Genomic DNA, 15,949 nt, shown 5'->3' with positions numbered 1-15,949 from the left:
AGTGATTTGAAGGGTCATAAAATGGCCCTAATGTACCAGCAACCACACACACAGCAGTACACTCGGTATGATTTTAACATTACACATATGTAGGTATAGAAGATAAATGCCATGCAATGTAGCACTAGCACCACCACCTATGTCTGATTTTAACACTGTCACATTGCACTTTATGAAGTATGATATCATCATTGTATGCTGAGAAGAACATGTTGGAAGTAGTGTCTGGCATGGAAGTGGAGTCACAGCTTTGTGTAAAATTGTCTAAAAAGTAATATTTGAATGTATATACACACACACACACATGTTGCCTGCTGTCAGATTAGAACTCCTATATATCCAGGTAAAGAAGCTTGAAAATACACTACTTAATGTTACTGCCACAGCACAATTTTGTCTTGAATACCATCATAGTGCAAGTTATACAGGATGACATCATCAGTGTATGTTACAAGAAGATGTTCTGAGGACTGTCTAACATAGCTGAGGACTCACATGTCATTCTAAAATTGTCCCCATACTGATTGTTGAATGCACACACAAACCAGTTGGCTGCAGTGGGTATAGAACCCCTACCTATCTACAGAGCATATTACTGAACACAAGCATTACAGCACAAGTCTGGCTTTTATAGTTTCAGACAACACTTTATAGTTGATGACATCAGCAGTGTCTGGTGAGAAGAAGATGGTAGTAGGGGTGTCTCACATGCAGTTCTAAAATTATCTCTAAAATGTGAACCAACTGAACACAAACACACATACAGATCAGTTGACTGCAGTGAGAGTAGATCCCCTAACTAATTATCTACAGTTTATAGTACTCAATGCAAGTACCACAACACAAGACTGGCATTTATAGTGTCAGACAACACTTGATAGCTGATTACATCAGCAGTGTCTGGTGAGAAGATGTTGGTAAGTATGTCACACATGCTGTTCTAAAATGATCTTTTGAATGTGACCCAACTGAACACAAACATACACACATCAGCTGACTGCAGTGAGAATAGCCTTACATAAATATCTACAGAGCACAGTATTTAATGCAAGCACCACAGCAGAAGTCTAGCTAATATCAACCAGAGGAGGTTAAAATGGATTGGGAAGAGAGTCTGGATAAGCAAGGGAGGATACGCTTATGTCTCCCAAATATTTAGCAAAATCTAGAAGATTTAGGATTTTTGCTTGGAAATGTTTACATAGATATTTTTATACCCCAAGTAGACTCTAAAGATCAGGTAGACAGCAAATGTTGGAGGTCTGATGGGAAAGAAAGAGGTAATTGAGAACATATTTTCTGGGATTGTGGTGAGTTGGCAGACATTACTGAGTCCATGCAGGATGCACTGTTGGAGATACTGAGTGGGCAGATTGGTGTGACAAGGGAGATGATTTTTCTGAGCTATGATACAGAATCAGAAATGCCTAGACATAGTAAGGCCTTGCTGTGTCTAATTATGGTGGCTGCCAAAAAAGCAATTACTAGATAATGGAAATCAAAATCTAAACCAACTATGCTAGAAGTAGTGAATATAGTAACAAAGATAAAACATCTGGAATTGAGATCTTTAGAAAAGGGTAGGAGCAAACTACATAGTAAAAAATGAAAATTGTGGGAACAATACATGCAGGGGAGACATGAGGTTTTAAAGAAGGCAAAACTTAAATGAACTATGCAATGTTTGACTGAAAATGATTGAGTAGATTATAAGCGATGTATACTGTTTGTAACTGGGAGTGTGTCATTATGGTTTGTGATGTAAAATGCTTGCAACTAGGATTGTGTCGGTGTGGTTTGTTTTCATTTATATAAATATATGATTGTCTATGTCATAAGTGATGGTTTAATAAAGGTGTTTTGTGTTTGCAAAAACACTTTACAGCTGAGGCCATCAGCAGTTCTTAGTGAGAAGAAGATAGTAGTAGGAGTGTCTCACATGCTAGTCTAAAATGGTCTCTTGAATGTGAACACAAACATACACACACACATACACACACACAAACACACACACACACACACACACACACACACACACACACACACACACACACACACACACACACACACACACACACACACACACAGTAATTAACTGCAGTGAGATTAGAATCCCTACCTAACTAGGTACACAAGCTAGATAACTCAGTCCTTAGCACAAGCACTGCAGCACAAGACTAACTTTTATACTGTTGCTTGACAATTTCTAGTGGATGACATTCTCATTGTATGTTTGCAAGCTGATGTTGTAAGGCCTGTGTGTCATGTGGGTAGCCATGTACGACTGTCAAGATATTAGTTCTGCATGGGACTGGAATGATTCCTCTGACTATGCACACACACACACACACACACACACACACACACACACACACACACACACAAACACACACACACACACACACACTTACATATACATAGAGACAAACACATAATGTGGCTGATGTGCTAATTCAACACTCGTGTAAGCATTTTGCTCCCATTGGCAAAAGACAATATTTAATGATTGCAACACCGCTAAAGTATGTTTTTGCCTTGTCATAATGGTCTTTATAGATGATGCCATCATCATTATATGATATGGTTAAAACATCCTGTTATGAAAGTGGTGTGCAAAGTGTGGATATACTATTTCCTGTTGTGTTCCCAGTGTGCAGGTATACTTTAAGAGACAGCTTCTCAAACTAGATGCAAAAAGCTGTCAGGAATGTATGAGGCACAAATGAGACATAGGCAGCTCCCAGTATGTTGCGTACATTACACACTTATTATCACATGCAGACACGCACATTTTTTGTGATCAGCATAGATGCAACTGTGTATGTATGTGTGCTCATATTTGTGAAGAATTGCTGCCCACATTAATACATGTATAAGATAATCTGAATGTATATTGTCATTATAAAAGTATACATGGTATGTAACAATGCATGCAGCTAACAGATAGTATGGTCTTCATAACTAGTTCATATTGGAGACATAGTATCATAAATTGTATAACCTTAAAAAAGTATTTATACTGCTTTCCCCATTTGTGAGTGGCTAAGTGATGAGCAAACATGGGTGTCTGCTTCATTGAGAAACTTATGAGAGTTCAGTTGATTTGCTTTCCTCCGCACTAATACACTAAGCGTAGGGGTGTGGCAGTCAATACTTTGGACAATACTGAGTGGAAGTAAAACAGCTGCTCCCTAGCTGACTCTGTGGCAGCAGATGTAATAGTAGTAATTTTGAGCACGGATCATATAGTGTTCAAATCCAACTCTATCAATTTTTTTACATAATACATGCATGATGTAGTTATTTAATTACATCATAAATGTGAAAGTGAATGACTATTGTGAAATAAGTATAAAAACAAACAGTACTCAAGTGATTTATGTCAACAGTACACAAAGAGATATACATATTTATTCAATTAGTCTAAACAAATTATAAGAAATGTTTAATATGACTACCTTTATTCTCATTTAACTGTGTGTTTCCTTAGTGCAGTGCTTTTAAGCAGCCTTGCATGGAGGTAACTGCACTATGCAATAGGACATGGAGAGCCATTTACTATGGCTCAGCAATGGTGCATGATGCCAAACTCCAAGCAAATGTAGAGGGCACAAAGTGAAGAACTTCACTGTGGATTTATTATTAATGTGTGTACTGTGTGATTCTATGTGTTGACCAGATTAAAGGTGTGAAAATGGAATAGATAAAAAAGTGGTGAAATGGGGGGTAAGCACGCAGAATAACAAGGGGGAAGTAATATAGGAATGTGCAGGAGAGAATTAGAAAAGAACCATCGCTATCCACTTCTTTGGCAGTGTAAAATGAACATGGACAGAATACTGGATGCATTTAGATGGTCACCTCAACAAAGATGGGTGACAACAATGGAGTACTGCTGTATAGCCAATTGGACTGAATCAAGTGTGTTAAGAAGACAATATTTTTTGGGGGGGTACAGGTGCCTAATTTTCTATTTCTACTTCAGTAAGAGTGGAATGTTTTTGGTGCCTTTACACACACTGTTAAAAGTAATTTGTGCAATGTGGGATTCAAACTTATGTAAAATAAACAAAACATGTTCTTCATTGTAGGTGTTTTTTCATTCTTGCCAAAGAAGAAGTGCTTGTCAGACATTCTTATTAATTATATATACACATGACAGAGTGAGGGGTTAACTATGCATGTGTGTGTGTGAGACCTGACAAGGTCCTGGTTTTTAAATTCATGAGTATGTGACTATCACTGAAGTATGAATTTTATCTAAAGCCAGAAAAGACAATTTTAATTACAGAAACATAATTGTCAGTATACCCTCAGTCACACATATAATCCATATGAGCTCCAGTACTATACATAATTATTATTTATAATTATGTTTACATCTTTTTTTTAATTGAGTGGACAAACATTAATAAACTTGGGAGTGTGCTAGATTAGAACCCTGGCTGACATGTATTGTGAGTAAGTAAGGTTGGGACACAAATGTATTGGTTGCAGTCATTACTGTACAGAGTGTTCATTGCAAATGAGACCATGTTTCTCAGACCTGCTCATTAGTTATACATAAACATTAAAGACTTGAGTGTTTAATCATGTATGTGAGTGGCATGAAACTTCAGTAAATAAATGTTTCATTGCAGAACCATAATTCTAGTAATACCCACAGTTAAACATGTAATATTTATCTGATATCCTATATGTGCTTAATGCACCTGCTATAAATAGTCATTTTTATGTGTAATTATTTTCTAATGTTAATTTTTATAAAAAATAAACTGGAGCAGCAGTAATAAAACATTGAACTTCAGTGTATTATAACCCAGGCTCACCTGTATTATAGCCCTTAACCTACATCCATTTTGAAACTGACAAGTGTCTGCTTGGTGTCTGCAGGTGTTCTGGATCTGCAGGTTTTGTAGAACCTTGCTGACCATTGCACAATGCCACTTAGCATGTTTGTGTGATGGAAGGCAAAAGATGCAATAATGTCTCCTTTTTGAAACTGACAGCATCTGCTTCTTGTCTGGGCCATTACACTATGCTTATGTGGAGCTGAGCAACTTGCAAACAAGATTAGTAGAGTCTAAAATGGATTATTATTGTAAAAAGTATTTATTATTTATTATTAGTAAAAGACAGATATGGGACTTGAACCTTGATCGACATATACTATGAGCAGTGCAATTCATCATGTTTAACAGATATGCTACACACAGACTTGATTCACAACTGTAATTTATGCTGTCTTTATCATAGACGTAAATTCCATAAATTGTAAATTGTTTCATCGTATTTGCCCTAAGCTGCAGATTGTGCAAATAGTAATATTAAAAAAAAAGAAATAAAAAATATAAAAGGAAACAGAAACAGCATCACAAATACTTTTCAACACACCTTACAGATTTTTATACAAGTCTGGATTGCAACTGTCAGACTAATGAAACTGCAAAATACACAGAGATGTTTTATCTGCCTTTGCCACAGAAATAAATTTGCAGCAGGGTTGTAAATCATTGTGCATACAAGCAAGTCCAATTTCCTCCACAGCATTAAGAAGACATATACACTTGTACACTGTCACTTGCTTATACATGTGTTGCTTACATATTTAGTGCAATGAGTGATCACACAAGCAATTATGAATATTGTTTGCACAAATGCAGCTCTGTCTTCTCTTTGTATTGTGTTTATTCTTCCCTTATCTGTGCTGTACTCTCAGACATGCAGTCTATAGGGCATTTTGTATCATTGTTAATAAAATATATGAGAAAATTACATGACAGTAAAATACAGCTTTCAGCAAAGCTGGGACAGTTTAGCTATTAGTAAATAAAATTCCATTTAAACTTTATGCAATTATTTCTACAATTTGTAAGTGTATCCTGAGTGACACACCCACTGCAGGTAAGGTAGTCTGAATTGCTGTTGTGTCTTCCTTCTCTCTACCACTAATCATTCACAGTTGCAACCCATTAGCTACTAAAACTGAGGTAGTGCCTACACTATGCTTACATTTGCTACACAAAGTTGCAAGTTTGGAATTCAGCAGTTCTAATGAGTTCACATCTTATTTGCATCTTCACCATGCTCAGAGGCCTGAATCTACATTATAAAAAGGTAACCATGTAGATAGGGAACTTGAAGGTGAAGAGAGTTGTGTATGTGGGGAACACAGAAGAAGATTGCTATTAATTTGGATTTACCTGCACAGAAGCCTTCTGGGCTTGCCAAGGTATGATTGTACTTTTCAAGTACATGCTAAATTTGTTGTCACGTTAGAAGGAAAAAAATATATATATATATATATATATATATATATATATATATATATATATATATATATACACACACATTCTAAAATGGAACTTTTATCTGCATGCACTTCTTATAAGATCAGCATTACCATATGCATTCTTGTCAGACATTTTACTTTCTCAGATAGGCAGCCTTACTAACTTTCATCACAAGTGTTATTGTTACAACTGGTTATCTTAAACTTTTCTGCTATTTCAGTGAAATGGGTAATGTCTTATATTGTCAATGACACTGGTGTTTTAGGCTTCTAAGATGGCTCATAAACACCTCTAGGGGAGTGCTGGGCACAGGGAGGGGTGACTGGCAATCATATAAAATGGACTTTTCTGATGTAAATGTGTACACATTTTGTGAGAAATGTTTTTGGGAAAGCATTTATAACAATTGACTAATGTGTTATGCCTTGGTTGGTACAAAATGCCATTTGCCAGTTGCTTTGGAGGTGGGTGAGCCAAGTACCATTTGTGTGTTACCACAATAAAAATTTTTTTCAAGAGGTTTATTCTTGAAATTGTGACATTGTCATCCAGTTCTTTCTGTGAAAACAATACATTACTCTATTGTTATTCCTTGTTTTGGAGCAAACAAATTGGTGTGTGTGTGTGAGTGTGATATGGTACACTCACATAACCTTAAATTTTAATAACTGAACTGTGTGTCTCCAGTGTTTAATGTTGAAAATATATACATGTATATAAGAAGGAATTTAATTTTATGTGATATTTATGTGTTGTATCCTTCTCTGTTTTATATCACATAGGAGTATGGCACACAAGCATACCAGTCCATGTAAACTCCCTTTCAGTGACTCAGAAAATTATGTAATCATGCAAGCATTCAGGCAGCATGGTGCTTTTCTGCTTGAGAGAGGATGTGGGGCTATAACTCACAGAATGCAAATTTGCAACCAGATAATCAGTGACTTAAATGCCATAGGGAGCCACAGCAGTAATAATCATCAGGTGCATAATAGGGCCACTGATATGATTTCATTGGCCCAGAGTAGAACAACCACAGTTGCCTATGAACAGCTGGCTATGATGGCGGCTGCTACAGAGCCACCACTGACATTAAATGAAGAGTTCTGTCCACTGTCAGAGATCCAAATCTTAGTCGAATGTGCACAACAACATGTGGTTGATGTCTGTGCTAATGTTTCTGGAAGGATAAACATGTGCCAGAAGGATCTTCCAGGTAATGTACATATGTCAGTTTAGAACATGTTCTTGTTCAGTAAAATATTCTGTAAGAGATCCTGCAATTTAAATTTTTTTTGGATGAACCTATTGATAAATTGATACAGTTAACACATTTTTATTCATCATACATGGGCTTTGGGTGGACATGTCAGACAAGTTTCAGTTAAAAGTATTGTTAATGGTTATATAGTCAAACATTCTCTCCCCCTGTGTTATTGGAATGGTAATGATTGTGTGTGTCCTTATCTTTTGCTTAACTTCTTCCAGGGCCATCTGCCATAGCAAGTGTGAAGTCATCTGCACATGGAGGTACCAGCATGTTCCAATAGGTTCTTCCAGGACATGCTTTAGGGTTGCAGATATGGGACAGGCTGACATGCATGACAGCCTCAGCCATGCTGATGATTCAATGGATTGAATGAATGACACAATGGAACAAGCAGTGTCTGTGATGGAACATCTGCTGGGAGGGGGGACAGCATCCATGTTGACGTAGGTCAACATCATCATCTAATGTTAGCCAACGTTAGCCAACAGGCTGTGCCCAATCACTCTCCCATAGTGGCACTGCTTCTATTGCTTTGTCAGTGACTGAAGTACCTACACTCAGATGTGGTAGGCCATGGAGTCATGGTCCTGGGCATAGTCATGAGGAGAGATCATCCATCAGACATCAGTCACATTAAGGTAGCAGCAGTGCATCTGACAATGGGCATGGATGTGCCAGTGCAACTCCTGGCAGATCCAGTTCTCGCAGTTGGGGATGAATACAATGAGCTGTCACCTCTATCATGCACGACTCACACCAGTCCAACATTCCAGAATGTAGAACTAACACAGAGTTTGACTGTGTTCTTGCAGACACTCACATACACATTTCATATTGAGTGCCTACATAGACACACACACATATAACAGTTACATGGGTCAGTTGTGAGGCTTACAGCTCATTATTTCTCATTGGTCATTTGATACTTTACCAAAATTTCTACCTGTTTGTCCTTCTTACGCACACACACTCACTACCTTTTGTGTCAGTCTAGGCATCCCCCCCCCCACACACACACACACACACACACACAACACCATGTGCAAATCATGATAACTTTCCCATATTCTTGATTTTCTATACTTTGGATTCAAGGATATGTAAGTGTTTTGTCTGAAGCCCAGCGTGCATAGCTGACTGAGTGTTTAGTATATATCTGTTTGTGATGCTCTTTTGAAAATTGTACTGCTTTCTTACAGGTAATGTTTGAATCTTTGATGCTTGGAGCCTATTACTTGATGGAGAACACATCCATTGACATAAGTCAGTGGTGTCACATATTGATGTCATTGCTGTAAAAAATCACCCACCTTCTACTTAGTTGCATTAGCAAGTAACAGTATGCAAGGATATGCCATTCATTTGTGTTCTTACCCATTTATTTTTCTATTCCAGGTTCAACACTTACCTTGGAAATCCTGCAGTTAGAAGAGTTTTAATTTAGGGCTGACTCTGTGTGATGCTAAGAATACACAGCTGGCATCAATGTTACTGTATGTATGCACATAGGATGAAGGTTATAGCCCCTTAGGTGGTGAGCATGTGTGCTATGTGTTGCCTCTTTGATCAGCTTATTAATTTCGGGTATTCTTTTTCCCAAGCCTCCGAGGATTCTGCAGTAATGTTTACATATTGTTAATACTTGTTTCTTTCAGAGTTTATTTCAGTATTTCTTGCACTGAGTTGCACTTTGCACCTTGTATGTATATGTATATGTATATTTACTTTTCTGTCTTGTTCTTAATAGTTGCATGTATGTCATTTGTCTTGTTCTTAATAGTTATATGTATGTCATTTATGTCATTCATACTTGGAGTCGCTGAAGCTGGAGTCATATTCCTTGTATGTGTGCATACTTGGCCAATAAATGTGATTCTAATTCTGATATTGTACATGCCTATGTCTGCCTACACCCACAGTAGCTGATGGTTTCCCCACTGACTCCTCACCTGTGTGTGGCTGTAATGACCTTGCCAGTGGTGGTGGGATGTATGCCCCTTTCCCTTAGTGCTCCTGCTGAAGCTGTTTTCTCAGAAAAATATTGTGAAGGATGGCACAGACAGTGAACATTTCAGCACAAGGACAATGCTTGTACTGCATGGTTCCCCCAGCTATATCTAGGCACCAGATCCATGACTTCAGCAGTCCAAACACATGCTCTGTGATATTTCTTGTTTGAGCATGTGCCTCCTTACAGCTTTCTTTGGTGGGTGGGTGTGCATTTCCGATGGGACTCAGCCATGGCTCAAGTTCATAACCTGCATCTTCCATTATATGACCCTGTGAGATATCCCCCTAGAAAACCTCTGATAGCGTTGAGAGTTGCGTCAGATATGGGAATCATGGTAACTGCCTAGGTTGCCAGCAAACACATTCAGGATGATTCCCTTAGCGTTACACTTGACCTGGCAGTTAATGGAGTTAAAGCTGTTTCTGTTTATGTATACCCTTCCTTGTTTTCTGGGTATTTTTTTTTATTTCAATGCTCATGCAGTATATGGCACCCAAGACTTAAGGATAGGGTGCTACAGGGTAGGAATCCTGCATAGTTGTATCTCTGTCCTCGAGTGGGCAGGGAAAATGTATGTGGTCACTGGTATATTGTAGCTTAGCATTCAGGAATTGATGGAGAATCCTGGATAATGATGCCTGTGACATCCCCACATTTCCTCTGTTGGTCTCAGGAATGTTCCTGTAGCTCATGTTCTAAATGCTACACATGCCTTAGTCTCCACAGGAACTGGTTCCTCTCAGTTTCCCCTTCCTCTCAGTCCAGGGTAACAGAGGTTGCAGAGATCCTGTAATGTGTCTCTATTCATTCTGTAGTGCTCTACAGTTTCCATTTCATGCAGACCATGAAAAGTTAAATGGGGTCTAAACACTCTTCTCTTTCTTGGCTGAGGTCTATTAGCAGTAGCAGCAGCATAGACATGGAACTGTTGCACATACACATATACCAGACCAGTAGCCCAGCATAAAGATCAGAGATACTTCAGGTACAGCTAACATTGGGTAAGATGGCGATTCAGGTTGTAGCCTACTATACGTCCCCAACCATGTCCCAGGACTCTCACTCCACATTCCTAAGCACCCTGGAAACTATTAGGGTCCAACCCAACACTTTCATACTGGGTGACTTCAACTACCTCTCATTCAATTGGGAAAACTACTCATGCACCAATACACTTACACAACGCTTCCTGGAATTCATTAATTCCAATGCGCTGGACCAGCTCATTTTTACCCCCACCAGAGTAAGCAACATCATTGACCTGGTTATTACTAATATGGACAACCATTGCTCAACAGCAATAGTCAATTACTCCCGGATTAGATCCGACCACAAACTAATTACCATGGAAATCCACACCTCATCCACACCACCAGCAAAGGTAACCACCATGACAAATTTCTACAAAACTGACTTTGGGGTCCTAAAAACAGAGGTTGCTAACTTCACGGCACCCGTGCAAATGGAAAATAGGTGGGTGACTGCTGAATCATACACCAATGCACTGTATGAACACATACATAAATGCATGGAACTAGCCATACCCAACAGAACCAAGACGCACTTCTCCAAAAAAAGGAAGCCAATCTGGTGGTCCCCTGTCATTAACAAACTCTACAACAGAAGGAAGAAACTGTTATAGAAAAAGGTGAAGTCCCCAAAACTGTAAAAACTCCCTTATTAGCCTCAACAAAAAGTTGAGATCCCTCATCAAAACCTCTAAAGCTAGCTATGAAGGCAGAATTGTGGCAGACACTGAAAACAACCACGAAGTCTTCTACAGTTATATCAAGAATCTCCACAGCAATACCCAGATTTGCTCTGAGTTACTGCACAATGGTACCTCCTATACTGAGCCAAAAGATATTGCCAACATACTCGCTGACAGATTCAGTTCCAACTGTACCCCTCTCTACCCCTAAAGGACAAATCACAATTCCAAAAGAATGCCAGGCACTCAGCATTACTGCAGCACAGGTTAAAGCTGCATTGTCAATGCCAAGAATACAGCTTCCATGGGACTCAACAATATCCCTGGCTGTGTTCTACATGAACTACAAAGTGAACTGGCTTCATGCCTGCATGCCCTGTTCAATCACAGCCTCACCTCAGGCTTTGTCCGGACAGAATGGCACACTGTTACAGTCATCCCTCTCCATAAAGGGGGAGCGACTACAGACCCTGGGAATGATCTCCCCATTAGCATGATGAGTCTGATATGTAAGGCTATGGAGTGCATCATCATGGACCTAATTAACAAGGATATAGGGAAAGTCCAAACTCTGGATCACACGCAATTTCATTTTGTGAAGGATAGATCATGCCTGCTCAACCTGGTTGACTTCTTTGAGTCAGTCACCAGAGCTGTGGATGAGGACAAGGCAGTTCATATAGTCTACCTCGATCTGGCCAAGGCCTTTGATATGATTCCCCACTCAGGAATTATTGATAGACTCACCAAACTTGGCATCAACCCCTATATCACTAGATGGGTTGCAAACTGGCTCACAGATAGAATCCACAGTGTGAAAATAGCAGACTCCAAGTCAGACTGCCGACCAGTCACAAGTGGAGTCCTACAGGGATCGGTCCTGGATCCTCTCCTGTCTGGCATCTACTTCTCAGAAGTCCAGGCCAACACAGAGGGACTCTGGCTGACCAAGTTTGCCAATGATTGCAAGCAGGGAGCCATTATTAACTCCCCAAGTGATGTAGACATCCTACAGAAAGGCCTCACTGAGAGCAACGACTGGTGTCAAACAAATGGCCTTAAACTTAATGCCAAAAAATGCATCATCATCATTCCCTTTGGGAAAAACTCAATTCCCACTAATTACCACATTGTTGGTAGCCCACACTGAAAACTGAAGGCATTAAAAGAGATCTGCGGACACAGGTTGACAGCAACCTCTCCTTCAACCACCACATTGCCACTGTGGTCAGAAACTCCTTCTATGTGGCACATCTCATTACCAAGGATTTTGCATCCAGGAAGAAAGAGGTCATCATCTCTCTCTCTCTACTCTTCCCTCATTAGACCAATCATCGAGTATAATGCCCCATTTAGCATGTACCTCACTAAATGCCAGCAACAGCTGGAAAGGCCACAAAAGTACCTCACAAAGATGATCCTAGGCCTTAAACACATGCCCTACATGGGCAGACTCAAAAAACTCCAGCTTTTCTCTGTCTTATATCATCTATTAAGAGGTGACCTCTACTTGACTTACAAAGCCATGTTTGACCCAGCCCTGTTAGAAATGTTATACCTAAAGAAATCCCAATCCCTACACACCACACACTACAGGAATCTCAATCTCCTTACCACAATCAACAGAACATGCTGGAGGGACAGATTCATAACCCAGGGACTGCCCATGCTCTGGAAAAGACTTTCCATAAATGTCAAGCAGAGCACCTCACTGACCCTTTTCAAGACAAATCTTGATGAGTGCATGGGAAATAGAAAGTTTACCCTGGTGACCACTCCTGTGGCTCTACTTGATAGAGGCACCAGGAACTAGCAGCTGCATGATGCCAGGGCACTTCTATGGGCTAGGCTTGTAAAGGCTCCAGGCTTATTGGCTTAGTACACACCTATGAACCTATAAGAGCAACAGTAACATTGTTTCTGTGTAGTGTAGTTTCTGTGACTATATTCCCTTAGGTTTTGGAATTGAATAGATGAATCCAAGTAACCCAGAAAAATTACTCCTGAAAAAAATGAATCCAAGTGTAGGAAAACAAGAGATAATACCACAGCAAAAGTATTTTTTAAAATTCCAATCCATTTGTAAAGGCATTAAAAACAAGAGATGAGCACTTGCTTTTTGGCTTCTTCAGATCTGCATTTACAAATCTAGAGTTCAGTTAAATACTAAAATCATCCAATAAAATTCAAAATGTATCATCACTAACATCATTTCCTATGGAAGTTACATCATCATTGAGATAATTTCCTGTGCATATTTCTCTTCTGCCAATCACATAGGCAAAAGGAAGGCATGCCCAATAAATGTCATCTTCTTAGCCAACACCTTCTAAGAATGAGTTTCATAGGTAACACTTCATTAAGTCCTGGTGCTTTATCTGCCCACAAGTCAGCAATCCATTTAGTTTCTTCAAATTCAGTTAGAGCTTTAAGATCTCTTCTTCTCATATTGGGATCTATTACTTGTAGAGCCATGAAGCAAAAAAAAAATATCTGTGTTCATGCTAATATGTTTATACAAAACATTGGTGAAAATGTATGTTTAATATCCCTTATATGTGCATGTATCCTTACCCTAAAAGGGGAGTTTGGTTTGCCAATGTAAAAACATGCACATTTCTTACACTTGGCAGTGTATATAATGTTCTTTGAAGCACAATTCACAAATGCTGGGGTTTTATATAGCTTTCCTGTGACTAGATGTTGAAAATTCTGGCCTGTTAACAAATACTGGCATGCCATGCACTGTCCACATTTAAAGGTGCCATGTCTCTGCGAATGTGTATGGTTCTTTTATCACCTTGGCTCAACATAATAATTGTTTCAAGTTCTGTCTGTTTTTATAACAAAACCTCAGCATATCTCCTACTGTATGTCACATAGATTCATCAGATGTCAATATTCGCCAGTTTCTCCTGATCACATCACATATTTGTTTCACATCTTTACTATAAGTCAATATGCATCAGATAGTATGTGGTTCTGTTCTTTTTCCTTTAATATTACTATCACTGATGTATGTATTAGTTCTGTGGAAATATGTTTTCCCTTTGCTGTCTCTTAGCCCTTGTATACTTCCTATGGTGCTATCAATTTCTCTGACTTTATACCCTCTCTGTACCAGTTCTTCTTTAGTTTACATAATACTTCCTTCATAAACACTGTTCATGGTAGTCAGTCTGGACTGTCGGAGATATCTGTTTTTAACCACCAGTGGAAATATGTAGCACAGATGCATACTATTGTGATGTAGTATACTGTTCTTCCAGCATCCTTTTCTAAAGATTTGAGTTTGTTTATGTCCATCTCCATTCTTTATTATAGTGACATCCAGAAAGTCAATGTGAGTGTTTGAGTTAATGACCTCAAAGTCCAAGAATTCAATAGTGGCTATGAGAAAGTTCACAAACTATTTCAGTTCATCCACTTCACCATCCCATAACTAAAAGATGTCATCCACAAATCATTTGTAGTACTTAAGTCTATTCCTCCTTCTGTTGTTAGGGTGAAACACAAAATCCAGCTCCCATTGTGCCATCACTATATTGGAATATGAGTTTGAACATGGGGTTTTCATGCCCCCTCCCATTTCTGTATATAGTATTGATTACCAAATGTGAGCACATTGTTCTCCAGTATAATGCCCAACCGTGAGCATATTTGCATGACTTCAACTGTAGTATAGTCATTAGTCATAAGCAGAAACTTCCTGACTGACTCAATACTCTACACATTAAGTATGACTGTAAATAAACTCTTTACATCCATTGTTACCAATCTTATTCCATCTAAGGAGTTATTTTTATGTTGACAATATCCAGAAAGGGTAATCAGAAAGTCTTCTGTATATCTGAGGACTGCTGTTATTTTTGGTCAATGCCTTGTGATCTATCCTGCTCCAGAGATAATCAGATGCATAGGAGGATTTTTCATCTGTTTATGAATTTTTGGAAGACCCCTTATTACTGGAACTGTAGGTTCTTTCACCAGAAAATATTCATATAAATCTAAAGTAATTAGATGTGTTAATGTGAGATCATATATACTCTGGTTTACTTCCTGTATGAGTCTATCTAATTCATACCCATTTATGGGTTTATAAAATGACATAATACAATAGTTCACGCATTTTCTGTTCATATCAGGAGCTATCCATCATGACAATTGCTCCTCCTTTGTCTGCAGGTCTAACTGTGATCAGCTGATTGTTCATCAGATTTTGTAGTACTTCACTGTCATTTCTCTCCATGTTATGAAACCCTTTGTTCCTACTGGTTTATCTTAAATGAAATACTTCATTCTCACAAATTCTCACAAAGGTCTCTACTGTCAGAGACAAACTTGTAACGATGAGACTTGGTTTCTTAAACTTGATGATATTTCCTCTCTCAATTGTTTCACCCTGACTACCATTATTGAATAATAACTTTAAGGTTATATTTCTAGCAAAGTATTTCACATCAAATACAAACTCATTGTATCTGAATGGCACTGCAAGAATAAAAGTCATCCCTTTATTCAATAGCTTATATTCCACATCTGTCAACATGTAACTGGATAAATTGACCACTAAATCTAATGTATTCATATTCACATAGATATCTTGTGTTTCTTTTGATCCCTGCTCTGGGAGCAATTCGTGCAAAATGTATCTTTATGTTTCA

At 38.6% G+C, this 15,949-nt stretch overlaps 1 protein-coding gene across 1 annotated transcript in view; it reads right to left on the bottom strand.

The window, feature by feature from the left end:
- The window catches only part of OTOL1 (otolin 1), a 444,489-nt gene that overhangs the window by 377,456 nt on the left and 51,084 nt on the right, over positions 1–15,949 (bottom strand). Inside the window, exon 4 of the mRNA XM_044070939.1 lies at positions 15,627–15,776. Coding sequence (XP_043926874.1) covers positions 15,627–15,776 — 150 coding nt within the window. The remainder of the gene's footprint in view (positions 1–15,626; positions 15,777–15,949) is intronic.

This window comes from Protopterus annectens, chromosome 4.part1 (genome assembly GCF_019279795.1).
Source record: "Protopterus annectens isolate FY-2018-M chromosome 4.part1, PAN1.0, whole genome shotgun sequence".
Classification (NCBI taxonomy): domain Eukaryota; kingdom Metazoa; phylum Chordata; order Ceratodontiformes; family Protopteridae; genus Protopterus; species Protopterus annectens.
The sequence above is the reverse complement of the archived record's forward strand: the minus strand, read 5'-3'. Positions and strand labels throughout refer to the sequence as shown.